This window comes from Antrostomus carolinensis, unplaced genomic scaffold (genome assembly GCF_000700745.2).
Source record: "Antrostomus carolinensis isolate BGI_N321 unplaced genomic scaffold, ASM70074v2 scaffold9892, whole genome shotgun sequence".
NCBI lineage: Eukaryota > Metazoa > Chordata > Aves > Caprimulgiformes > Caprimulgidae > Antrostomus > Antrostomus carolinensis.
This window is the reverse complement of record NW_010297551.1, coordinates 1-27484: the sequence shown is the minus strand read 5'-3', so window position 1 is coordinate 27484 and position 27484 is coordinate 1. Positions and strand designations below refer to the sequence as shown.

The 27484-nt window shown below is 36.3% G+C and overlaps 1 protein-coding gene across 1 annotated transcript; it reads right to left on the bottom strand.

The window, feature by feature from the left end:
• Nucleotides 1-313: 313 nt before the first annotated feature.
• Nucleotides 314-26268, bottom strand: LOC104520467 (dynein heavy chain 7, axonemal-like; the record flags this gene model as incomplete). Its single annotated transcript, XM_010162164.1, has 16 exons — nt 314-520; nt 919-1022; nt 2431-2608; nt 4129-4281; nt 5329-5553; nt 6527-6664; nt 7395-7580; nt 9032-9187; nt 10025-10234; nt 10988-11149; nt 12139-12315; nt 18029-18121; nt 21158-21352; nt 22540-22666; nt 25137-25472; nt 26135-26268. Coding segments are annotated over 16 exons (2781 nt in total), but the record flags the coding sequence as incomplete, so codon positions are not given.
• Nucleotides 26269-27484: the final 1216 nt, after the last annotated feature.

Here is a 27484-nt window from a genome sequence, read left to right as displayed (position 1 = left end):
TATAAAGCTGGAAATGATCAAATGCTGTTTTGTTCATTGTCGACAGTGTTGTGTTCATTTTATGTATGTTCCTTATACATAAGGAGCCTTCAGAAAATAAAATTATTCAAGGAGCAGGTATTTTTGTTGGCTTTTATAAGGTTTTATTGGGCACTCTTGTATTTTAGTATTTTGTTTCAAATATCATGAAAGGCACAGATGCAACATTGTAAATGCACTCATTTTGATTCCTTGTTTTATGTGGTATTTCAAGATTGACATGCATCCCTTAAGTGATCTGGAAAATGCACGTACCTCCATAAATTGGAGAGGTTTATGAGTTAAGCTGACATAATAACGCCACACCCCGTCTGATCCAGTGTTCTTGTGGTTTGTCAGATGGGAGAGTCATTGCGATGACAAAGTTGGTGGAATGGCCTGTAGTTGACAGGATCCCTCTTCTCTCGCTGGTCTTATACACTGGGGCCAGGTAACTTGGTCGCTGTGGAATGTCTGCTCTCTTACACGGCTTTAGCCATATCTGCAGTAAAGAATAAAATAATCCTTTTCATCTCAGTTTAAAAAAAAAAAACCAAAACAAAAAAACAAACAACGTAGGGAAACAGTTTTAGCTTGGCCAAAGCATTTTGACACTGTTGTTTCTTTCTTTTGTTTGCTTTTTAACAGATAGCCCTGAAAACCTGTTTATTGTTTCCTCTTTCTTAGTAGATTGTTTCCACTCCCAAAATATGCAACACCAAACTTCCCATCACTGTCATTATTAGTAGAGGATTCTCAGGTCCTCTCAGACACTTAATTTCTATTTCAACACAAAACATTTCAATTCAGTTTTGGGTTTTTTTTGTGTTAGTTCCTTCAAGACTAGTGTATTTGTTGGTATATAATACTATACAGTGTCACCAAATGAAAGATACTGACCACAGGTACTGTATCATAGAGGACTTTTGGATGAGATTCTCCTAGCTTCTTAGTTTGCCTGTTCCAGCGCGCTCCATCCAAGAACAATCCCTGAATGTAGACCCCTGAGTCAGTTGGAAAAGATACATTACACAAAAACTGAAAACGTCGTCTAGCTGAAAGCAGCAGCTAGTGTGACACACTTTGCTAACTGCCAGTTGACTGTGTGGGACTTTTTGTAAACTTTGTGTTCCAAGTGGTGATCAAATAACTTTGAGTATAACACAATCTTATACTGTACTACAATTTTTTATGATTACAATTCTATAAAGAGTTAAAATGTCTAGCAATATCATAGTGTATCCAGCCTTTTTGAGTAGTGGAGGTTAAAAATCATTCCCAAGTACAGGACACTATTTTTATAGTTGTTATTATTATAAACATTCTCTATATGTACTTTATGGTGTCAGCTTTAATGTTTCCAAACTCAGAGATTTGATCATGTAGTCTTTCACAAGTTAGTCTTCATATTGTTTCATTGCTTATGTCTCAAACTGCCACTTGCTTATACCTCTCCAAAGTGGCTTGTTAAAGAAGTAAAGAAAAAAAATAAAAATGTTTAAATGTTTAAAAAGCATAAGTATTTTTATTTTGACATGTCATAATGTCATGACATAATGACATCTGTCATTCCATCAGCTTTCCAGAAGAAAATAGTAAATTACAGCAACATCTGGTTTTCACTAAACTTGCACCTTCTTGCTCTGTAGACTGAAAGCTGTAACTTTTAAAACAAAAAAAATTAAACCTGCCCCAACAGAAAATTACTTGAAACAGACTGGAGGTAGCTCTCCCAGGCAACTTGACAAGCCCTTCTTTTTACACAACTTCTGGTCAAACTGATCCTCAGAAAAGTATTAAAAAGAGTATTGAGAACATTTCAGTCCTTTTTTCTGAGGAAGGGCAAGCTAACAAACATCCACCTAAGGTAAGTAATGTATAATGAGGTGGTTTGATTAAAAAATAGGGCTTTTTTCCCTCCCTTACAGCAGTCCCCAATGGCACATTGTGATCATATCCTTAAGATATTTTTCTAGGGATAGCTGAATTAGTATACCCAATTTGTCTACTAAGTGTTTGATTTTCCTTGGCTTAGGAAAATACTAATTGTCAGACATATATAGTAGTTGAGTGAAATAAAGTAAAAAATGAATAAATAAATTTTTTAAAAAGGCAAGATAGATATCGCTTGAAGGTTTGATCTGTTTTGGGAAACCTGGGGTAAGGAGTGTCCTGTGTGGGTGGTATTTTATATCTGCATGCTAATCCAGGAGGTGAACTAATGTCAGCAGTTCTTAAGGACTGAAATTGTATTCTGCCTCTTCACTTCTTGTGCATCTCATGGGGAGCAGTGCAGTTGTGTATGTTTTCCAGCTGAATTCAATAACTTAATTGCATAACTCTTAGTCAGCAAATTAAAGTTAACTTCTGAGTACATCAGCAAAGGCAGATAATTGCCATGCATTTACTTACCATCTTCAGGAGCAATTTCATACTCTTTATCTTCCAGCACTTCATAGTCAAATTCTAGTAGGTCTATTGGAATGGTGTATTTTCTGGCATAGTTCTGCTGGGCACCTGTTAAGAATGCTTGAGTGAAGAAGAGTCCTGAAATCCAGAAGACTGGTGGAGGTCCATTTTCATACCAGAGCTTCAGCAGCAAAAGAGAGAGGAGAAAAGGAAAAAAAAAAAAAAAAGGGGGTTAATTTTTTTAGTGTTAAGGAAAGCAAGTATCTTCTAGAATAACAGCAGAAGTCATTTCTCCCTTTGTGAATACAGAATTGTCTTTTCCTTTTCTGAAAGCAGTGGAATTTTGGATATTAGGAGGAAATTCCTTCTTGTGAGGGTGGTGAGGCACTGGAACAGGTTGCCCAGAGAAACTGTGGATGCCTCCTCCCTGGAAGTGTTGAAGGCCAGGCTGGATGAGGCTTTGAGCAACGTGGTCTAGTGGAAGGTGTCCCTGCTGATGGCAGGGGGGCTGGAACTGGATGATCTTAAATTAAAGGTCCTTTCTGACCCAAACCATTCTATGATTCTATTAAACTTCTATTGATAGGTGGGGTGGGTTGGGTTTGGTTGTTTTGGGGGTTTTTTTAAATAGCTTACACTGTGGAGGCCTCTGTATAAAATTTTTTTAAAACACCAAAATTCAATGGATTTGGTTGTAAATGTGTGAGGTCTGTAGCAATGGTGAATATTTAGTGCATGCAAGAAGACCTTTTTCAGATTGTTGCAAATCTAAGTTTTGAATAATGTCTGAAAAAAAATTGCTACAATTATCTGCTGCAGAGATTTACAATGAAGGCAACTAAACTAGTTGTCTCTACTAGTAAGTAGTTTCCCTTCCAAGAAACAAAAAAATCATTCTCATAGCTACTGGCAGTTTTCTGTTTGTACAAGTTGAATTTCTGTCCTGGATTCTGTTCAAGAAATGACACTTTTATTCATTACACATAGTGCTCTCAGGCTTGCTATAGGTGAAAGTGGGAGGTGTGTTGACTGGGTGATGTGCGTCCAAAAAACATAAAACAGAGGTTCTCTGTAAATGCAGATTTTGTTAATATCCTCCTAGACCTGGAACTGGATTCTTTTTTTTTCTTTTTTCCAATTATGATTTTTGTTCCTAGATTTTTTGTCTATCTTGGCACCTGTTCTTACAACAGGTATGGAGTAGGCAACCTTTGATGACATTAGTTTTTTTCAGTTAATGGAGATTACTAAGCCATAGAATGGTGCTGAGACTCTAGGTTCAGTTTTGGGAATGTGCACTCTTACAGGTGAAGGGTCCCCACTGATTCTCCCTAGCTTATCCAGCTTTTTTCTCCACCACTCTACCAAAAAAGCTTGGTCTTTGAATTTAACCTAAAATTCTGTGTCAAAATGTTTTACTAATTTAAGTTTGCTCACTGGAAAAGAAAGTCAACAGGATTTTTCTAAGTTCTATTTTAATTAGAAGGCCAGTTCTGTCATACAGTGTATGTCACAGTATTACTGACCTCCTGCAGCTCTCTGTGAGGTGTAGGGTATGTAGCAGAATGAAGTGCTTCATTAGATGCTGTGATGAGCAAACGGCCATGTGCCGAATTGAAATTTGCCTGTCAGTTATTCAGTGAAAGTAATTGTGTGTGTGTGTCACATTTGAACAAATCTGCATAAATGGGGTATGCTCACCTGTAAGAACTTCAGTCTACTAAGGAAGTCATTCACATAGCTGCCCAGAGGTTTGAGGCTTGGGTAAGACTTACTCATCCACAGTCCCGGAATTTTGCCTTTCAGAATGCTGTTTACCACTTCTTCCAGTTCAGCAGACATCACTACTAGCCCCTAAAAGAAATTTTTAAAAGGAAGATGTCAAAATACTTTACCTAACAGGCTTTACCTAACAGGCTTGCTTTAATGACTGAAAATCAACATAGCACTCTGTCCAACAGATGTTACCAACTTCTGTCTAAGTCAGATATGAACAACACTGAAAACAAGAACAATGGGCAGAATGGATTTCATAAAAACTTACTGCGGTCTTCTGTCGGATCCGGTAGTTATTCACTGGATTGGTTAGGGAAAAGGTCCATGGCCTCTTCTGGAGAAAACTGCCTGTACTGGAAAATTCTCCCTTGCCATCCTTCCTCATAAACATGGTCTTCCCAGAGGACTTCTGAGTTGTGCCAACTGTAAGTGCTCTTTATTATTATTTAAAGTTTCCTCAAAACTCTGCAGCGTTGCTGCAAGTGCCTTATTCTGAAGCGGCAAACTTTTCTGCTTGTAGTTTGGCTTTAATGGGGAGAGGAGTGGTGTTTGTGGGTTTTTTGGTGGGGTGAAGTCTTTTTTTTTTTTTTTTATAAATGGCTTGTCAGCCTTAAGTTACAATAGGATAAAACTGACTTTTCCTGGTTTTTCTGTATTTTGCACAGCTGTTGCTTTTGATTCCTACTGAGAACAAAACATTGACTTTAGACTGTGATATCTTAATGGGAATCCTCACTGGCTGTAATCAGCTATTTCAGCTGTTGAGATCTGCTTTCATCTGTAAAAAATTGTGTGAGGTGTTTGTCTTTTGTGCCAGTGTGGTAGAAAACCAGATGTGTGAACCTAGTTACTGTTTGTCTTACTTGCTAGCAAATCTGTAGTTAAAAATTTTCTGGTTTGGTTTCCCTACAGTAGGCACAATAATACTTTGACATTCCATTGTACTCCTATCAGTTTTAAGATAGAGATCAATAAATCAGTTCTGAATCCAGATTTTTTTTAAAGTGTTTGACTTACCAACCTGAATCAGACTTCAGGGTCAGTTCTCCAAGGTACTTGCATTAATTGCTCACAGATTGAGTCTAGGTTCTAGGTATATGCCTTTAAAGGTTATCTTCAGCTCACCTTTATTGCTTTTTGGATGTTAACACAGGAGTCCCTTATTGTCTGCAATAACTTGTTAAAGCGACCCATCTCTTGGACAAGCACAGTATTCATGCTTTGAGTATAAGTGGTTGGATATCTTCTCATTGCTGCTTCAATGTCAAAATTTGGTGGAAGTTTGCTCAGGATGTCACCTGTGACTTCATGAACAACTTCATCAGTGGATTTTGCACCACCACCAGATGCCTGAAACTAGAGAGACAAAAATTTGGATTTATTTTGAGACAAAGGAAGAGGACTTAGGGGAGAGAGTAGTTAAAATGCAGGAAAAGAGAGCTGTTATAAAGGCACTGTTTAAAAGATCATTACAGTTTCAACCTTCTTCCCCTGTGATTGAAATTAATTTGTTTCTGAGTTTCCTGTATTATTGCAGTAAATTATTAGATGAGCACTAACAAAATCTGTTTTCCTACAGATTTGTGTCCTCACGTTTTTTTGCCGAAATCCTTCTTCCTCTGTAAACCAATCTTTCTCCCTCCATCCACAAGGTACCCATCAGCACTGCTGGCTGGCCAGGTGCTGTCAAACGCACAGCCCAGTGCCAAATTCTGTCTCACTGTCCCTCAGTGTCCCTCTTGCTCCCTATATACCTAAACATAAGGAAATACTTTTTTTCACTGTGAGGGTGCCAGAGCACTGGGACAGGCTGCCCAGAGAGGTTTTGGAGTCTCCTTCTCTGGAGATGTGCAAAACCTGCCTGGACATATTCCTGTGTGACCTACTGTAGGTGACCCTGCTTTAGCAGAGGGAAGCTGGACTAGATGATGTTCAGAGGTCCCTTCCAACCCCTACCATTCAGTGATACAGTTCTTCATTTTCCTCATGAAGCTTACAGGAACTATAGTATCCCTAGGTTGTACCCGATTTACAAACTGGACTGAAACTGGCCAAGAAGTTGAAAATTGTTAAAAGCTGGGGGGGAATAGAAGATACGCAAACTGGCTGTATGATTACAGAGGCTGTTTCCATAGGAAGACAGCTGGGAAAAATACAAAACCAAAAATGCCTTAAAAGATTCTTAAGTGGAACAGCAATTTCACCAGAATGGAGATACAACACAATAAGGTACAGAAAAACTGAAAAAAAACCCAATCTGAACATACTAATGTGGAGATAAGAGTTACAGTAAGATGGGGTGTGATTTTTACTCTTTACATACCTGTGCAAGAAGAATGTTATCAAATAACAGTTGCGTTTCTGACTGATCCTTGGTAATATCAGCATTTGCGTTCATTCCAAATATCTCTGGGGAAGGATTCAGTGGAAGGGTCTTTGTATATTCAATATAGCTTTGGTACTGAAAAAAAGGGGGAAAAAAAACAACACTCTAGACTTAAAAGGAAACAGCCAAACAATGCACGGCAGGCTACAAGCTGTGTCTCAAAACCACTACAGATTTTCTTAATGCAATATAGTGTGTAAACTATGATACAAAAGGAAATACAGGGGCTGCCTGTGCCTCACAAATTAGTTTGGTCCATACTCTTACCCTGAAGCCAGGACTGGCTTTGCTTAAATAATTTCTGACAAAATTTCTGACAGCTGTTGGAAATTCTCTTGCAAAAAATCAGATGCCTAGTGCAAGGGGCTGCAGCCCTTTTCTGGGCCCACTGCTTGCCAAGTGTCTGAAGGTGTTTTGCTGATGTGTAACATAACTCTCCTGTGTGATAAATTAAGCCAATTACTACGTCCTTACTACCTCCAGCAGATACGATCAACTAATTCTCTTATGCCTATTTTATAATGCTTTTACCTTCAGCAGACTGGATTTCTCCCTTACTGTACCCTAAGTGTGCTGACTCACACAGAACAAAGTCAATTTAGTTGGTAGTTAATTGGGGTGTGTTTTTTACATAATTTCCATTTCTTAGAAGTCACTGAAACAAGTCCTAATAGAATGTGAGATGAAGCCACAAAAGTGAGCCATGACAGCAGTAAACACTGAGGCACACATCAATGTGAGGCAAGATAGATCTATTTTTTAAAAAAATAAGCTGTTGGCAATTCCGTTGTTCTGGGTTACTTACATCTCCTTCAGGAGGAGCAAAATAAAGGCCACTTGGATCAAATTTGTAATCAACATTTGTAATAATTTCCGAGGAATAGAACATGTTTAGAACATTACGGAGCGTACGCCGATCCCAGTCATCAGTGACTCTGCCACCATAATTACATTCTCCAGTCATATAGCGAAGAGCATCATATGGCACGTCCTGAAAAAAAGGCAAGTCAGTGATCTAAACTGCAGCTTAGCACTTCCCTGGACAGTCATATTCGTATCATTGTAACTTCTTTGGAAGTCATCTAGACTTCTTACTGGAAAGTTTAAAAGCTGTTATTTACTTCTGCTAGCTCATGCTTGTACAACTGACTGCCTTATCTTCAAATACTTTAATAATCATCCATCAAGTCACCCAGTATTGCTTCTTTTGAAGAATAATACCACCAAAAATTTCCATAGTAATGCAGCTGGAACTCCCTAAGTACAGGTTTATGAAGAACTTCTCCAAAATTATCTCAACTTGTTTGGCTATACATACTTATAAAATAAATGTATGCTGTCACAGGGCCATAGCTGTGCTTTTTCTTTAAAAAAAAAAAAGGTATTTTGGGGGGGGCGGGTTGTTTTGTTTTGTTTTTTTAGAAAATGAAATCAAATACGTTTAAAGTCTTCAGTTTGGGAGAAGCTGGCCTCCTCTTAGGTGCGTAAAAGGAACAAATTATGAGTGATAAGAGATAAATTGTTTACAAGAAGTCAAGGTAAGAGTGGGTGATATGCTGAGAACTGGGATAAAGCAAGCCAGATGATAAAAGTACCAAGAAATCCATTTACTACGTACAAGTTGTTATCTTTAAGGGAGAAACGTGCTTCCCTCCCTGTTAGGCGCTACATTTGCTCACAAGCTTTGGTCATATAAGGGGAGGACATCCTCTTCAGCCCACCACCTCCCCCCCCTTTCACTCTCCCACAGCAGAAGAAATACACCTTCATTAAGTTTCTTTACCACGCTGAATCACAATTTACCTGTTAACCACACTGATACCTAAAAACGCTTCAGGCTTACAGTGGTTTGAAAATAACACCCCCTTACTGCCCCCACTCATAACTTTAACAGATTCTGGCTATAATGGGTTGCTTAGGAAGCTGGAATGTAAAGAAGTGTCATATATTGCTAGAAAATTCCAGAGAGGCTTTTGTGAAACACTGTCTAGCTCTGCAAACAGGGAAGGAAACCTCACTGACAAATTTATCCAAATAGCTCAAGGTATTTATTAATCTGCAACAGTCCAGGGCCTAGTGTTATCCCTATCATTGAGTAAATCACTGTTTAGCAATTAAGTGTTTAGTACTTGCAGCAACATCACCAAGAGCTGAATCCACAGCTCCTGCCTAAAGACAGGATGAGATTCCAATGACTAAGGCAACTCTATGGAAGAAACGCTGCTATGTTCTGCATGGCAGAACTTCTAAACTGTAATTTGAAAGTTTCCCACATTAATTGTATATTGATCATGGTACACAAACCACTTAGCACCTTGGTTCCTAATTCACTGCCCTCACTAAACTGTTGCTGTGGCAGCACTCAGCCTGCATCGGTACCTGCACTAACAGACCTAGAAAGTTCAAGCAAGGACCAGTGACCCCTGAGAGAGGTTGCTGTACCTCATACTGGTCAAGGAACATGTGCAGCTGCTGCACACTGATGCGCAGGTCAGTCTCATTGAACTCGTATGGTATGTTCCAACCCAACGGTCCAAAATTCCGTCTTTCTTGCACTACTGCGTGGAAGAAGCAGAGGCCGTACAGCAATGTCTTGAACTCAGCCTTAAAAAACAAATGCAGTATAATTAATAATTCACAGCTGCTTTAAACTGTTTCATCTTTTCTCACATCCTGCACAGCGATGCTGTCTTTGAGTCACTCAAAACCCGGCATCTCCTGCTGTAGTAACATACTGTTTATGAGTCAGGGGTCGATTTTTCTTCACATACAGAGGATTTCAGCAGAAAGCCATCAAATTGTCATAAGCATCAGCTCTAAATATTCTCTTAAAAGAGTGTGAACCCTCAAAGCAATTTCATTTTTAAAGCTATAGATCCACATATAATGCAATTAATATATATGACACATGTATGAGACCATGTATCTATGATTTTTTTTTTTAAAGCATTGTTTTATAAAACATTGTTCACCCAATATTTCTACTTTTTTTTTTTTTTTTCTCATTATCAAGATTGATTTCAAGCCTTTAAAGAAAAACTTCAGGTAAGAACTTTTGTTTTTCAACTGAGAGCATTTAGCAAATTATATTACCTCATTTAGAAGAACTATGTTAGTTATACAAAAATAATGTAAACTATGCTTGCAAGCAGATGTCTCATGAAAACAGTGGTTAAGATTTTTTCCCCAAGTTTCTTTTTTTTTTTTTTTAAACTAGAGAGCTGTATTATTAATGCTATATGACAAAAATCTCAATTGAAGAAACAGACTAGCAATAAAATAAAATTTAAATTTACTTCACTACTGCCAGTAATCAAAAACCAGTTTCACTGCAGTGGAAGAGGACTATTTAATTTGGGAAGTTTTCTTCCCCCAGAGCATATACACACAGTCATCAGGGTCTACTTGAACCGATTTACAAAGTTACAATATAACACTACTAACAGGTTTTCTGCAGCTGTTGAAAAAGTCGGGATCAGATATTGGATCCATCAGGTATGAACGAATTATATTGGCCCGTAAACCTTTTGGTGCTTCGTTAGTCATCTTCACTCCATTCTGAAGTACAGAGACTGGGAACGTGGCAGAAGGGTAACTGGTGAGCCAAATTCGGAAATCTGGATGAGTTGTATCAGGATTTAGCTCCTACAATAAACACATATGAAAAAAGGCAATTGGAAGACACTATAGATTAATATACACCTCAAGCATTATTATTAAAGCTTTTTATTTTTTTTTTTTTAAGTGGGAAAATATACCAGTCCAAAGTTTAATTTCTTAAATTCTTCTATGTGATTATAGTGGAAGTCAAGAGTTATGAATAACAAGCTTCCCTTCTACAGCTGCTGTATTTTGATTCAAGCTTTCAGTATTTTGAACTAGTATTTGTCCTCTCTGTGCGTGTTTGTGAAATACATGAACAAAACTAAGCGCAGGCTCTGTACCACAAGAGCAATGGAATGCATACTTTGCCCATTTACTGCATTTACTGTCATACAGCTGTTCTGGGAAGGACTATAGTAGTAATGTGTTATGTTTATTAAAGGGGAAAAAAAAGAAAGAGATATACACTAGTAACTCTTTGTAAACCTATAGCCATTCAAGAGAAACTCCTAAGCAAACTGCTTTTCTGCAGCAACTGACGTACGACGAAAGCTCTTGGCCTGAAGAGACTGTTGTAGCGGCCTGGATATACCATTCAAGGAATGGGGCAGACCCACCATGTCCGTGAGCACGTTCTACTCCAGTAGGCAGAAGGAAAAGGACAGAAGCAATATGTGATGACTACCCTTATGTAATGGGAACTGTCATGAAGTATGCTAAGCTGGCTTTTCAGTCACCTGTATGGATCAGACATGCCTTCAAAAGTGTTTATAAGAAGATAATAATTATTTTTACCTCACAGACTCTTTCCAGTATAGGCATCCATGAACTCGCTAGATGGCAATTTTGTAGAACTACCCATGTTCCTTCCTTTACTGCCTTCTCTATCATGTTCATGGCTATTGGGCCTTGGCCTTGACCAAGTGACAGAGAACTAAGCTTTGCACCACCATATCCCTGCATATAGAAAGAGTATAATAAGTAAGAATAATATTGCATAAATACATTAAACCTTCTGGTATAAGAGTTCACATCTATATGTATTCTTAAAATATATAATGTACAGTATATTTTAAAATACAGTTTAAATCTTTTTTTTATTCCAGTTGAATATAATTTCTTAACTATCTTCAAGTGAAAAGTTCTAACTACACATCAATTTAATCCAGAACTGTAGATTCCAACAGTTTCAAAATACTCCTGAAAACAGTATGCTCTTTAAGGATGTAGCAACGTACTACAAAATGCAGGATACATTTACAGCTTGGTGGTCGGAGACTTGAAGTACGTCTGTCATTCTCAACAGCACAGAATTCTGACAGAGTAATAGTCAGGAAATGCATAAAATGCATCTTACCAGCAACTTTCTAGTATTATAAGAGTACTCTTCTACATAAGAGATTATTTAGGCTGTTGGCAATTTTTTGTTTAATAATGACAGTCAAAGCCAACAAAAATCCATATTTGAATTCTGAGAAGTAGATGCCACCCAAGATCCTAAGATCCTGTATTTTGTATTGCTACAGAGTTTTAAAGTAATATATGACACATAATGCTTATTAGAAAAAAAAAAAAAAAGGATATTTTCAAGTAAGATGCCTTACAATGAACATTTAAACCATTATGGTTTTGTTCCATTTTTCCATTTTCCAGACTAATTAGTCAAATAGATCATGACATCACAATATTATAAAATATGCCAAAAATATTTAATGTACAATTTCTTACAAACAATAAACAAATTATTCATTCCTAAAAACAATCCACTTGTTAGTGGATGAGATCAATTTTAACATGTTTCTGTGTTGTTAAAAACAGGTTTTTTTAACTTATTTTGGTACTTCAACTTTTAGTTAAATACAGTTCCTTGCTTCATACAAACATACGCACATGCACACACATACAAGCATCAACTATATTTAAAAAGTCTGGAGATGTTAAAATACCTGATCATCAGCAAACTTCACAAGGGCTGCCATGGGGTCAGCACCAGGAGAAAGTATAAATATCAGTGGTGCACAAGAATGACTATCAGAAAATGCTTTTGATAAATCAAACGGAGGTGGCTCAATAAATGGACGGCCCAGGTTGTGAATGATAAATTCCTGCACCATTGGTATTATCTTTAAAAAAAGGAAAAATAGAATTGAAGTGTGCTATTATTGCATAAGCATTAACACATATTACTCTAAACAATTTAAGTTTCAAGGACAGTATTCCTGCATATAAAATTAGATACAAATACAGCCCCAGAGGAATATATTATTTAGCATGTGTAAATCTAGCCAAAAATAAGCTCAAAGCTCAAAGATGCTCTAAGAGGGTTGAAATTGCAAGTCCTATGCAAATGATCCTTAATCACATTTCTGTCACCACATCTGGACAGACTAATGTGCTGGTACAGGAAGACAGATTTTTTTTCTCCACTTACTCCATCTGCATTAGGGAGAGAATTTCAATTTTCAAGTCTTATAATGCAACACCTTTCAAAGGTGTTGAGATCTTGGCTTAGAAAACTGCTGTGTACAGCCGACTTGTACACACTGGTGTTTAAACTTCCTACTGAAGTTAACTGGGCTCATACGAGAGACAAACGACAGCTTAATGTTTTGATCCTCTAAACCCTTACAGACATAATTCTTTTAAACTCTTCTAAATTCTTTTAACCATCCATTCTATCTCTGGACAGATTCTAAAATATTTTACAATAACTACCTGTCCTTTAAAGAAATGCAACAGTATTTGCAAATGTGAAACTACCATTTAATCTCTGAACATGAAATTCAAGAAATGCTAAGGGTTTCAAATAGCAATGTTAGTTCAACCACTTTGGTCACAATCAGTATATTTTTTTTAAATTTTACATATAAAATTGCTACATTCATAACTAGAGTTTTTAACTTGCATTTTTGTCATTTCAATTATTAAAATTGTAATTTTCATACTGTATTAGCATAGGTGCTTTCAGTTAATAAATACATAGTGTGACCGAGTACACAGAATGCGACACACAAAAAAAAAAGCTCCAGTAGCTTCATTTCTCTTGATTGTTCTGCTCATAAACTCACCTGTGTTTTTACTTTAAAACTTACCCTGCTTTACAGGTGACATGTGTCACCAATTAGTATAATGCCTTAAATTTGAGAGCTGGAGGGAGGCTCTGGGCTATGCTAATTGCAGGCTTTGCAGATGGAGATACTCTTGAAAGAGCTTGGTTTGGCTTCGAAGCTCTTGAGTGATTTTAAGGATATGTATGAATATGAGAACCGCTTACAAACCTTCGCAAACTGGCCTTTTAGAGAGAACTGCAAGTGCACACCAGAGAATGTAAGTCTGAAAATGGTTATTTGGACTATGCCTTATTTTTTATATACTGCATGAATGTGAAATCATTGTTAAGTATATTAATGTTCAAGAAGAACTGTGAGTTTCCACTCAGCCCAAAGAAGGTGAAAAGTTGAATACTCCAACTTTTCTCTGTTTGCTGCTCAGAAATACTGTAGTAGGATGACTGGCTTTTCTGCATGTTCACTAGTTTAGCTACAGAATTGAATGTAGTTACTTTTCTTAGTGTTTTTTTCTTGTTGTTGTTGTCACTTTAAAGTTAACTTAGTGTACTATGTAGTCTGATTGCAAATTTTCATTCATAAAAAAAGAAGCATATGTTAGAATAAACAGGTACACATCCAGCAGGAAGGATGAAGTAAGTAGATGAATGATCACTACTTAAAATTCCAAAATTGAAATTATTTAAATTTTAGAAAACTTAATGTTTATGTCCCTTCAGGCTTTGACTTGAGTACTAAAAAAAATCCACCTGACTTCTACTTTGGCACACACATGAAACTTTCAGGCTGGATCTCAGATGAGTCAAACTGCAAGGTGTTATCTGAGAAGGTGTGAAGTTTGGTAACTGAAACAAACTTAGTTAATTTTTAGCGTTTTGACCAGATATGATTCTAAAGTGACAGGAAAACATAGACGTTAAAGGTGCAGCGTTTTACTTGGATAATTTCTGTTTAAAGGCTCTCTGTCTGTGGTCTTATGCTATGTTTTTTCTCTGAAAATATTCTTTGAAGACCTGGCTATGGCAGATTTTATGCACTGGTTCTGAAATGCCTGTGTAACATGGCATCTACCAGATCTCATCTGGTAGAACAAAGTAACTCTGGTAGCCTGCAGATACCACAACTACACAGGAATCCCTTCACTACTGTAGCCTCTTCCTTATTCCTTTACTAGCTGTTGATTTACCTGCTTGCAATCCTCACACTTAAAATTAATTTTTCAGCCTGATCTGTGCTGATAGACGTTGTGGGGAAAGACATTATTTGCAAGCTCTCAGAAACAGTTTGCTGTTGTGAACGTGAGCAGTGTGATGGATGAGGTTCTAAACTTCTAAACTGTCACCTGCAGATGGCAAAGGCGGGCTTTGTCCACTGTCCAAATGCAAATGAACCAGATGTGGCAAAATGTTTCTTTTGCTTGATAGAACTGGAGGGCTGGGAACCAAATGACGACCCATGGTAAGCACAGATGTAACAATGTTCTCGAAGTATACCACGAAGCTTGTTTGATAACATCCCCTCACTCATTATAAAATTACTGATTTCTCTATAACAGTTCACAAACTGAAGCCTATCAAAAGTTTATCTTATCACTAGCCTTGAAAAAGTTCATCATTTGTTAATTACATACCATGAAATTCTTCATAGTTCTTTCATTTTGCCTCCAAAGAGAATGCTTTTGATTCAACAAAGTAGAAAATAGTTTTTCTCAACATTGTGAACTCAGTCTAAGTCTTCCCTGGTATCTTCTGGCTAGCTTTTACCTAAGATCCACTAAAATCTATTTCATATATTTTTGGTATCATACTTTTTCTACTGATAGACAGCAGCAGTACTGAAAAGACCTGTCTGTTCAGATTTCTTTATCTCTTGAAATGTAACTTTAATGGTTTTAATATCTCCTCTTTTTCTGGGTTTATGTTGCAGGGAGGAACACACCAAACGCCACAGCTGTGGCTTTTTATCCCTTACTAAGCACTTTGATGACCTGACAGTAGAGGAGTACTACATGCTAGAGATGACACGGCTGAGAACCTTCCTTGTAAGTGTTAACTAAATAATCTTAATATAAGATGTGAAGCTAGAATGTAAACAAAACTTCCATCACTAAGATTTCCAAACATCAGCAAGGAGTGATTGTTTAAGGCTAGAACATGGCTTATTCTGAAGTAATTATTTACATGCATTATTGGCTAAGAAATCTGCACCTAAATGCTTCTCAGTGTACTCTGTTGTCTAGCTTTTGAAGGAAAACCTGTTTCCTTTAGAACTGTTTTCCCAGCAACTCATTACAGCAGAAAAAATATCTTGGGTGCAATAATCAATCAAGCCAGGAGGGTCTACAATAAGTGGCTCTACCTTTCTCAGGAGGGATGAACACCACATGTGAAAAGACAAAATTTGACCAGATCATTGCTTCACATTCCAGTTTTACAAGTAAATCAGTCTAATGAAGCTTTCAAACTTTAAAGCCCATTTCAAATGTTTTACAGTTATCCAGTTTTACTCACAGAATCACCTAGATTGGAAAAGACCTTTAAGATCAAGTCCAATCTTTAACCTAACACTGTCAAGTCACTGACTAAACCATGTCTCTAAGTACTATGTCTACAAGCTCTTAAATACCTCCAGGGATGGGGACTCCACTACTGCCCTGGGCAACCCCTTCCAATGCCTGATAATCCTTTCAGTAAAGAAATTCTTCCCAATATCCAATCTAAAATGCCCTTGGTGCACTTAAGGCCACTTCCTCTAGTCCTCCCTACTTCTGGGATTTCATGTAAGCCATAGTGTTGACATACAAAAGCACACAAACTGAGCTGCTTCAACTAGTTGATCAAAATCAGCTGATCTTTGATATATGACCCCTAATCCTATGGATAGTAAGAATAAAGTGAACTAAGTTTCCTGATGAGGCACAGTAATGGTTCTGCATCTTACTTCCTGGTGGGTTTGCACAAGTAAGATCTCTGCCTTGCTGATAATGTTCCACTGAAAATATACCTAGTTACTGTCAAGGTTAAGTATTTAAGTTCCCTATAAAGCAGACTTAAATACATAAAAACAAGATCACATGCTGCAGTGGGAGCAATCTGATATCTTAAGGTGGACTAAGACTGAGATGATGATGATTTTATCTAACCTGAACAGCAAATCATTTAGAGCAGTGTTCCAAGGTACAAAAAGGGTCTTGGCCAAAATATTACTTTTTTTCTGTGTACAGCATATAGAAAACTTGAAGCAGCAGCTTCAAGTTGGGACATTTTGTCCCCAAGGATACTGTCACCAATAGCTTGAAGGGCTACACGCTAGGGCTGACCCGTGCTGCTATCTTGAAATATCAATATCCTAATGCATCCTGAGAAGCAAGATCATGCCTCTTCACACAGCGAAGAAAATCAAATTGAAGTCTCCCTCCCTGATATGATTTAAAATACAGCTAAACATTAGGTTCACAATTTACTTTCAAAGAAAAAGTATACTAGACATACCCAAAAGTGGTCACTGAACTGAACCCTATTAGCAAGACTGGTGGTGGAGTTTCTCATTCAAATGGGGGTATGCACATGAAATACCTGCCAAACTGCTCTGCACCCTTCAGACAGCAGTATTGATGACCATAGCCAAAAGTAGACTTCTAAGCTAGAATTAGCGGCAGATCAGTGGGTTTTTGAGGATCAAAGTTTTGAACATAGCTCAATTGGTCAGTTAAATTGCTCAACTGAAAGTCTCAATATTTTGCTTTGCTTTAAGTGGAAAACTGGCAGAAGCATAATAAACTCTTTTGAAGAAGAAGTCGCCGCAACTAGGCAGCGTCTTTTGGATAACTTTGTCTCCAGGCATCAGTATACACCACCGCTGCCAGTGCCTCTCCATGCTGATCCATCTGCCCAACATTCTGAAAGCTCATGCTGCCAGTCAAAAATAATCCTGGAGAAGTGAAGTGTAAAGTCTAACTCTATATAGTTTCTCTTCTTTACAAGGTACAAAGATTCATATTTTTATCTGAGTACTAATATGCTGAACAGTTGTGTGAGGAAGTAGAGAGAACTCCTTTATAACCTCTCCGAAACAGAGGCTGTAACTGTTTATACTAACTCTTTCACAATGTGCTTTGTTGTTATGGCTAGGTGTGGACTAATAGTAGTCCTGGTAACCTGCGAATCTATGAAAACTGTCTAAGCAAATACTTACATTCTGGTTTTTAGTAGATTGACTTTTTTGAATAAAGATTCACAACTGTGAGCACCTATTGTGATCTGTGCAACATTCAAACCTTACAGCTGGACAGACCCAAATCAGAACAGTTCTGCTGCAAAACACTTTCCATAGAACAAAATGGGTATGTCTGCAATAATTGTGACCTTTAAGCACTGACACTGTCTACATACTTCCTTACCATTAAATTATCTTCCTAGATCAGACAAAATTTACCATGGGTAGTGACATTCATCAAAAAAGTTACATAAACAAAAATAGTAGGTATAATGAAAAAGAACAGTCAGAAGGTTTGTAAGACAGTCTCAAGAGCTCTGGGGGCTTTGATGTGTACAATCAAACTTATCAAAAGCTAAAGATCTACTCTTCCATGTTTAAAATTTTTTCATTACAGTTTCAAACTTGCTGGTTTTTTTGAAGTCTTATTTTCCTTTATGATAGATTGTTGTAGAATGGCTGTAGATGACATAGTTGAAATGCATACTTGCAAATACTTTTGGTTTCTAAGATGGACAGGCCTCTCTGAATAAGGTGAAAGTTTTGTACGTACTTTGTCAGGTCTCAGGCAGCGAATGATAAGCATCCTTTGGAACTCCCCCAACTTTTCTTGCCACTCTGCAGGTAAATCCTCATGCTGGGGATCCTAAAAACATATGCATTTCAACATTCTTTAAAGTGTTTCTGAATTACCTATAGTGAGAATAAATTATCTTTTAACTTGACACACTAATCCATTACATATCTTTTTCTTAATCTACAGAAATGGGGTTGGTGTACTTACAGCTCGGGGTTTTTTGGGTTTTATATGATTAGCTAGGAACCTTCTTTTATAGCAAAGAAATTACAGTAATTCTTAAGTGTATAGCAATTTTTAAGATAATAACCCAAAGTCCTTCTCTAGAAAGTGGAGAAGGAATGAGATGGAGGAAACCTGAAATTGCACTTTATATCCCTGTTTCTGTTAGAACTGAATTGTGCTGTCAGTCTTCAATATTACAATGATAACTATATAATCAATGACAATTACATTACAGTATTACACGATAACTATGAGTTAAGTTGCATCTGAATGCGGAAAATGAGTGCAGGAAAACAAGATTTAGAACGTTAAGTCAAACAATGCACCAGAGAACTTCAGTTGTAAATGGCCTATGAATAATCCAGCTGTTATGCTGTTATTGCAGTTGTCAGATTGGGAACAGCAGTGGTTGTGTGGCATGTTAACTTCTTATTAGACTGAAGCAAAATGCCAGCTAGGTATGCCTTTTTGGAAACTGGTATTACAGCTCTGCTGATGAGCCTCTTGGGCTTGCCTGTAGAGGGTTGAGCACAGAGGTATGCAGACAGACCTGCACAAACAGCATTCTGAGCAACTTTGATTTAGCAAATCAAATCACGATGGAGTTCATGTTCTGCTAAGGATCTGGAACCTGGCTCCCTCCTTCTGCAACTTTTAGGCACTGAGTTTCAGATTGGAATCCAGAATGCTGCATTATGTTTATGCTAATACAGGGGGAAAACAAGTACATCAGAATTGACATCTATAACAGCTGTTGAAAAGTCTGGCTAAAATTTTGCAAGCTTTGTAGAACTGAGTGAATTAGGAAACACTGAGGAGTGAAAGTTGCACTGACGTCTACATTGAGCTATGCCACTGTGCAGAAAATGGCTCACTCTTCCATGAGAAGAGATGTATCAGTATGGCTGAGGAGAATTGAGTTTCAGTCCCTACTCCAGGATATGCGTTACAACTTAAGATAAAATACATGGAATACTTGAATTGGGGACTTGAAGTTATGTCTCCTGTACTTTTGGAGACAACCATCTGCAACAGTAGGAGGAGAAAAGTGCATCTTAAACTCCTTTGGAAAACGTTCATAACCCATATTCAGTGTATGGTTACTGATGATGAAGTGGCTCAAGCAACACTGATTTTTGTGCCCTCTCTAAGACACATGCATTAAACTGCCCTTTATTTAAATCTGTGTATCACTAACAAGACAGGAGAAAGAGCTGGTTGCATATTACTACGGATAAACTATAGTGGTGAAAAAAAAAATACATCTATCGAAAAGGAATCTTCCCCAAGACCCATCTTTGAAAATTCCAGTATATTCACTTTCAATGAAATTAGTATTAAAGCTATATAGGTAATGAAAATGGCTTCATATAACAAGTAAAAGGCATAGCAATTCTTCTGTATCAGGACAGTGATAGATGATGACATTCCTCATGATCAAGCACTCAGGGTTTGGTAACTGAATGTTCCTGGCTTCAGTGTTACTGTTTATTAGATTCTTTATCAGTTAATAGATGACCTGATTCTATAGATCTCATTTTATTGACTGCCACTTAAATGAAGAAACCTCTTTATTTCAATTTGGTTGTGTGAATGCACACATACAGCTATCACACACATCTTGAATCTTTACCTCTGAAAGTCAGCACTTTATATTGGGCATTACTTTTAAAAGCTATAACCTCAAAGCGCATGACAAAGTAGTGCCCTACCTCAATCTCTTTTTCAAAGGCCAGCATTTCTCTGTTCATTTTCCAAGCAACTATTTCCCAAAGAAGAACTCAGCCCTCAACTTGCTGAATCTTTTTGTAAATGCTCAAGGAAAGCTTTATCTCTGCTGTTCGCCTGTTTCCTGCAATCTGGACAACCGAAGGAGCTGCAGCTGCTTAGTCTCTCTAATGTCTCCCCAGTTATATATATATATTAAAAAAAAAAAAAGTCTCTCCAATAATTTCCAACCAAAAATCCATTCTTTTCCTCTCTGCCTACTTTAAACCCATTTGTTAAATAAAAAGAGTTTCTACATCCTCAACATTTACAATAAGTAAACCACAAGCAATTAATCTCTTTGAAATGGATTAAGAAGTGCTAGGTCATTTGACTGAATATTGGTGATAAATTTTCATAATTAACAGTGAGAAAACTTGTTCAACTAGAACAAAAGGATAGTGTTATCTGAACAGTGGAAGCGGCTATGGACAGATACAGTGCAAGTAGGAAAGAAGGATAACTTTTTAAATCATTTATTCAGATGGTATGTGTACTATGAGCACTTTGTTTATCAAGAAGCATAAGGGGAAGAAGTATGATAAAATAAAAAAAGGAGTTAATAGTAAGATTAAAGATGAAGCAAGTGTCCCAATGTGGAGTAAAATGAATCTAAAGAGCCTAGATTTTAAGGAAACAGTGATGAAGACAATGCATATATATCAGATCACTGACAGAACTGGGAATAGAACATAGGTCTCCTGAATCCCATTGTAGCTTCTCTACACATCAATAATTGGGGTTTTTTACACTTATCCAGGAAAGCAGCATGCTACATAATAGCATGAAAAGGCATCCTCAAAGCACAGTAAACAAATGTATAGACTGACAAGGGACAGTTGTTGCCTTAAGTTTAGCAAATTTCACTATCACCTTACCATTCCAGGTTTTTTTGCCTTTTTTTCCTATCTCAATTCGATTCAAATAATTACTTGCTATTCAGAAGCCACCTGTCAAATTAGCAATAACCTACTACTACACACCATTTGCTTATTTACATTCATATGTGTAAGAACATACTATGTAAAATGACAGCACTTTCTTTTCCCTGAATAAATATTTTCAACATGTACATTAGCTAATAAATGCAAGCAATCAGGAATGTTAACATACCAAGCTGTCATATACCAATTTCCACCCATCCTTCAGTCGTGTAAAATCCGTACGAATGTTTGTGAAGCCTGGCAAATCTTCTAGTCGACAAATTTCATCCCATGATTTTGGAGGAAGCCAGGTACATGGATTAGAAAAGGGATTGTCCAAACCAATGCCTCCAGTCAACAGAAATTTCCACTCATTTTCATTAATCTACAATGAAAAACACTGCTCTCAGGACTAAATACATAAAATCTAATGGGTTTAGTACCTTATGTAGGATAACAATACATTTATCTGAATTCCTGCATTAGTTGAAAAGCTTTCATTAGCTTATTTCCAAAGTATTCAGTGTCTGGTTTTCAGTTAAACATGGATTTAAGGAATCAAAAATCCTAAGATATGAGCCAATTTAAAGATTCAGCTGAATTCCTTGCTTGGGGAATGAACAATGTTAACTGATTCGATTTTTAGACCCATTCTTCAAATTCCAGAATGTTGAAGGAAAAAAGCACTGGAAGTATTTCAGGGAAGCATACATTTTGAAACCTTTTCCTATAATGCAAGTCTTTCTTAATAGGAAAAAGAAATACCAGTCTATTACATGTCTTATTCCTTTCTCAACATTCCTTCATCTCAAAATTTCTTTGATGGCTTGAATTTTTAAACTGAAGTTTCTGTGAATGGGAGACTGGTGTCCCATTATTATTACTCTCAGCTCTTGAAAGAATTCATTTCTATTTATTCCACAATATAAACATTTCAAAAGTTTCCAAAATTTTCAGTGTTTCCATATTACATTGAAAGAAACGACTCCAAGCAACTATAAGTACTGGTTTGCAGATGATATGGTTAAAATGCATGTATTTCATTATGAATGTAAAAAATCCTAGTAAATAAATATTTTTTAAAGAATTAATAGAAATTAATAGAATTCAGTTGGTACAAGGGTTTGATTTTGAGGAATTCTATGGAAAAATAAACACATTTAGCACCTTAAGTGAAATGGATGAGTAGTTTCTTAAATCAATGATTATTATTCATTTTTATATGCTCTTAGAACTCAGAATACATTACAGTAAAATTTTGTGAAGTGTTCCCTGTAAGAATCGCATAGGCTGGGCTTTGGTTTAAGTAAAGTTTAGAAAAACTGTTATCATCTAGCTCAGTTTTCCCATACCTGTTTGTTACATATTTATTTTATTCTAAAGAATCTTTTTCAATGCTTATAATTGCTTATTAAAATGAAAATAAAACACCACAAAATTGAGACTTAAGTAATATAATTATATATAAGCCCGCTTTTCTATTGTTAATCCTGGACAAACCTATTACTGATAGTTTGTATAGGCAGTTTAATATATATCATATCAAGCTGCAAATTATTTTAAATTACTGACCAATCTTTCATATTTCAGGAGATTCACAGTTAGACAAAATGAGAAGAGTAGCTTGTCCTTTTCAAAAAGGGAGCGACAGACATTGACATAAAGTGAGTAAGTAAAATGATCCTTGAGAATCTTCAACCTACAGGTGTCGAAAAAAGAACAATGTTCCATTAATATCACTCTAAAGAAATCACTATTACAAACCATTTAGATCTCCTTTGTTCTACTAAACTCTCTAGTCAGTTACATGCATTAAATGCATGTACCATTCCATGAGCAAAATAACATAAATATTTAAGTGCAATTACATCTTAGTAACATGTGATTTTCAGAGGAAGTGAGAGATCCCTTTTGGGAAGTGTAGAAAAGAACAGCAATTTTTAAATTCATTATGAATATAAATACCAGGGACAAAATCAAAACAGTCCATCATTAAAGGTTATCTGAAATATGTCTCCCATTCTACAGAGTGTTTTCCTTAATACACTATAATACAAATATATTTTAAACTCTGTGATTTATTATTAAAAATTTCCTTTAAATATAAAGCAAGGAGGCCGGCTATCATTTTATAAACATGTAAGTTTATAATATCTTGAATGCCTAGTCAAAATAAGGAAAAGTCCATTCAGGTGGTCAGAACTGCAGTGTCTGAATTTACACAACTACTTCAAAGACTTCTTTGAAGGTAATAACAGAAATGTAGAGTGGTGCTAGGGGTTTTTTGCAACTACTCAGGTCACCAGTCCCTTGGCAGGGAGCTACTCAGAGGGTATTCCTGCAATTCAGACATGTTGATCATTCAGAAACCTAAGTCTGATCTGTTATAATTGAAAAGTGGAAAGCTTTTGACAGAAGATCGAAAGCAAGCTATGTTGTTTGATCTGTGCCTCCTTTTCAGTCTTGTATTTCAATCTATTTTTGTTTTCTTCCATTCAGCTAACAAGAAATAGACCATTTTAAATAATATTACTGTAATATAGAAATGCTCCTGGTTTTTTATTAGCATTTTAAGTCCTTTCAAAACTAGTGATTCCTCATCAGTTAAATGGATATACATACAATTTATACTGACACAAAGATGGCCATGGAACAAAATGTAAACTTCTTTCAAGTTACAGAATTAACATGGTTTGCATGAGAAAAGAATGATTACAAAAAATTCTCAGCACAGAGCCTGTAGTAAAAAAACTGACTAGTGAAGACAGCCTAACACAAACAGTCTTATGTGAATTATTAATTCACAGAGAATTTTCTATGAGTCTGTCTTCCTCTGCCTTTACTGGGCAAAATTAGCAAAATGGACTTATACCAATCTTTTCCTGGGAATGTATACTGTCTGCTGGGATTCATCTCCTGTATCTTTATTTTTCTGCTGCCAAAAAGGTTCTGAATCAAAATGAGATTATTTATTGCCTACTTTAATTTAGGCGCGGCACACAGGCATACAGAGATATAAAAGAGTAAGATACAAAGTCAAAGATCTAGGTTTATAGAACACAAGTTGCCTTCTTTGTAGAAGGCTACCTTGAATGTAGTTTCAAATATGATACCAAAATATTAAGCTCTGACTTAAATGATTAGTAGCAATATCTCTGATAAAAGTTATACTAGACTTAGATTGCCCAGACCTTGACTAAATTCTAATGAAAAAATAACCTTCATAACCAGTATACCACTAAATTGCACACCACATATTAAACTACACACTAAGTACTACCTTACCGGTTACTACAACTTACTTGTATTTAAAGAAAATATGGACAGTAATTGATAATTCAGAAATTGCTATTTCCAATATTAATCAGAAAAATTTTCTATATACATATTGGGAGAGCAGTTTCCCTCTCCCATCCTTTGTTCATTTGATGAACAGACAAGTAGCTAAGTAACAGAAGCAATGCTCTGTGCTTTGAAGATCAAATAAAGCCACTAAAGTAGAATTTAGTAACTGACGGGATAGCACGCTGAAAAGCCTTCTTTAAACAATATCTGTGCAAATAATTCACTTCAAGGGTATATTTTGAATAATCCTAATGTGATCATAATAGTGAAGTCCATCATATGTAAATTAAACTCAGATCATTAAAGACTACACAGTTTCTCCTGTTCCCATTGTCTCATTTCCCAAACCACCACACTCATGAACAAGCTGGAAGAGGGAGGGACATCTGAAGTATAAAACAATAATCAAACTGAATTTTAAAAATGGTTAGGTTAATAATTACTGCCTTGCACACTCTACAGCCAAGAGCCCTAGTCACAAGACTTAATTCTCTCTCCCAGTTGTGTGAAAAAGTTTATCATCTGTTTCTTAAAAACTTACAAAGTCACTATATGAAACTAAACATAAAAACAAAGCAAGTGGACCATTTTTACCTAACTGGAGACAGCAGTTACTAAATAGAAATAGTGGAATACGTTGCACTGTTAATATACTGTGCTGAATAAATTATTTTCCAGAAAAATATCCGACATATATATGTACAAAAAATATTTCAAATATTATTTCAATGCCTGAGACAATACACTTCAGAGAAACGACAGTAACATTTTTGGAGTAGCTATGAATACATTATCAATTACAAATGGCAAATTATCACTCTTACCTTGTTTGTAAAACTTCTGATCGCTCCGAATTATCTATAGACATGATAAAAAGGTTAATAAACCACATGAGTGAATACTGGTACATTGGCTCAATGTTGGCTAGATCAGCAATAGAAAAAAACAAGATTGACGAATGGATAGCAATAGGACGATAGCCCATACGAGTAGCATCAATCTTCTTTTCTGTCTCTTCAGCTAAAGCTTGCTTTTCAGAAATCTCATTAGCCAGAACTTTGGAAGAAGACAATATCTTAACAGCAGTTTCATCCTCCAAAATATTTCCTTCTGAGGCTGAAAGAACTTCTAAAATCTTGTCTTCTATTTCTTTTAGCTGCCTAAAACAATATACAAGATTTTTGACATATTAAAATTACAGCTGTTCTCTGTTAGTTTCTATAAAATAAGACAATGTGTAAATTCTATTCACAGTATGCAACTTACATAACAGTTCTTCTTATTATTAAACATTTCTGAAAAATTTAGACACTTTCAGGTTAAAAATGGACAGCAAAGGGAGGAAGTGACAAACCACTCCGAATACTACACATTCCATGCTTTGACCCATGGGTAAAGATGCCCTTTGCCAAGTACAATCAGTGCAAATCTAGCACAAAATGAAAACATTAATATGTGATCAAAATTTGTGAGAACAGCAAATAATATGCCAACATCATGTAAGGAATGCATAAAAACAGAGGACAGGATCAAGGGTTACATTTTGCAATTACACAACCTGCAATTCAGCTCTTTCATGTTTTCTGCTAATCCCAGAAATAGGAAACCGTATCAGAAGAAGAAAGGCACAACCAGTAGGAATGTGAGTAAAAGCATGCATCCCAATCAGCATAAAAAACCAAACAGAAGCTCTCAAAAATAGCAGTCTTGAAACTCATGTTAAATCAAACCAAAAAAAGGGCCTCTGAAATGTATTTCCCATGAGTATTTCCTTAAACCACAACCTGCTTCTATCCCTAGCAAGGGGAAGTTATCTTGATACCTTTTATTCTCAGCCCCTTGAAGGATGAGGGCTTGTTTTTCCTCTTCAAGATCTGGCCTCTCTCTTGCAACTACAATTCCAAGAAGCTGATCCTGTATTCCTTCTGAAGTTATCATGAAGTTCAGTAACGTTACCTGTTAGAAGAAATATTTTTATGGCTAGATGCACTTAAAACGCTTCTTCATTTACAAGATGAGGTTTGTATAATACACTCAAACAAACTTTGAGAGTAAATGAGTTGTAACTGTGGGTTTAAGATTATGTGTTGGAAAGCTAACTCCAGGATTAACTAGGAAAGTTAACCACGAAAGGGATAAGACAAGAATGTATAGAATTTCACACTGAAATTTTAAGTATCAATGCTTCACGTAATTGGTCCATATAACATGAATGAACACAACTGCATCTGCCACAAATATTTTCTCTCTTTAACGACCTTGACACATGCAATTTGCGGTGTTATTATTTCAGGGATATTTGCAACCTAGAATTAGGATAGCATCACATTCTCTTTTTCATGAGAAAATAAGTGACGAGAAAAAAAAAATACTGTTTAAAAGAATACCCATCCCATGACATATTTACAATAGATCTGGAAAAACACACACAATCTTGCTGAAGAACTGGCAAAAAGGTACAGTATTTTACATGAGAAAGGGACAGAATGCATTACCAGTGGAAGGCTAGAAAACAGTTTGATGTATGTAGTTCAAAACTAAGAAAATAATCTACTTCTTAATCATCAAGACTGATGATTAAGCCAAATGACTAATAACTACAAATATATATCTATGTAATGTAAATACATGCAAAAACATGACCTGTGTCTCTTTGGAAGCTTCACTATGTAAGTCACATCAGAATTCAGTACAATCTTTTTCTGTGAAACATGATAGCCACATCAATAACCATTTTCCCAGGATTCATTTCATTAGCTAGCTACTGAATAATCCTCAGGACAAATTCACCAATGGATGTTGCAATTAACTTCAGATCAAGCCATTTAGATATTACTTTTCTGCCTCCTGCTCCCTGTACGTGAGCCACCTCTAGTCAGCTAGCTCAGCAGTGTATGGTGTTGCTGGGTGTATACCCAACCACGTCATGAAGCAAATGCTTCTCCTTAGAGCAAGTATCAACTTAAGTCTGCATGGATCCCAACTAGAGAAGATTCATCTTTAGAAACTTTATATTCTGAGGGGAAAAAAAGAGAAGACTGTTGACTGTTGATTAACAACCAGGACATTTTAATTATCTGTTGAAGAAAAAACTTTTCATAGGAAATAACCTTCATATAGCTTTTAAATGTATATATGTACTCAACAATTTTGGATGTTCTCTTCCTTTCAT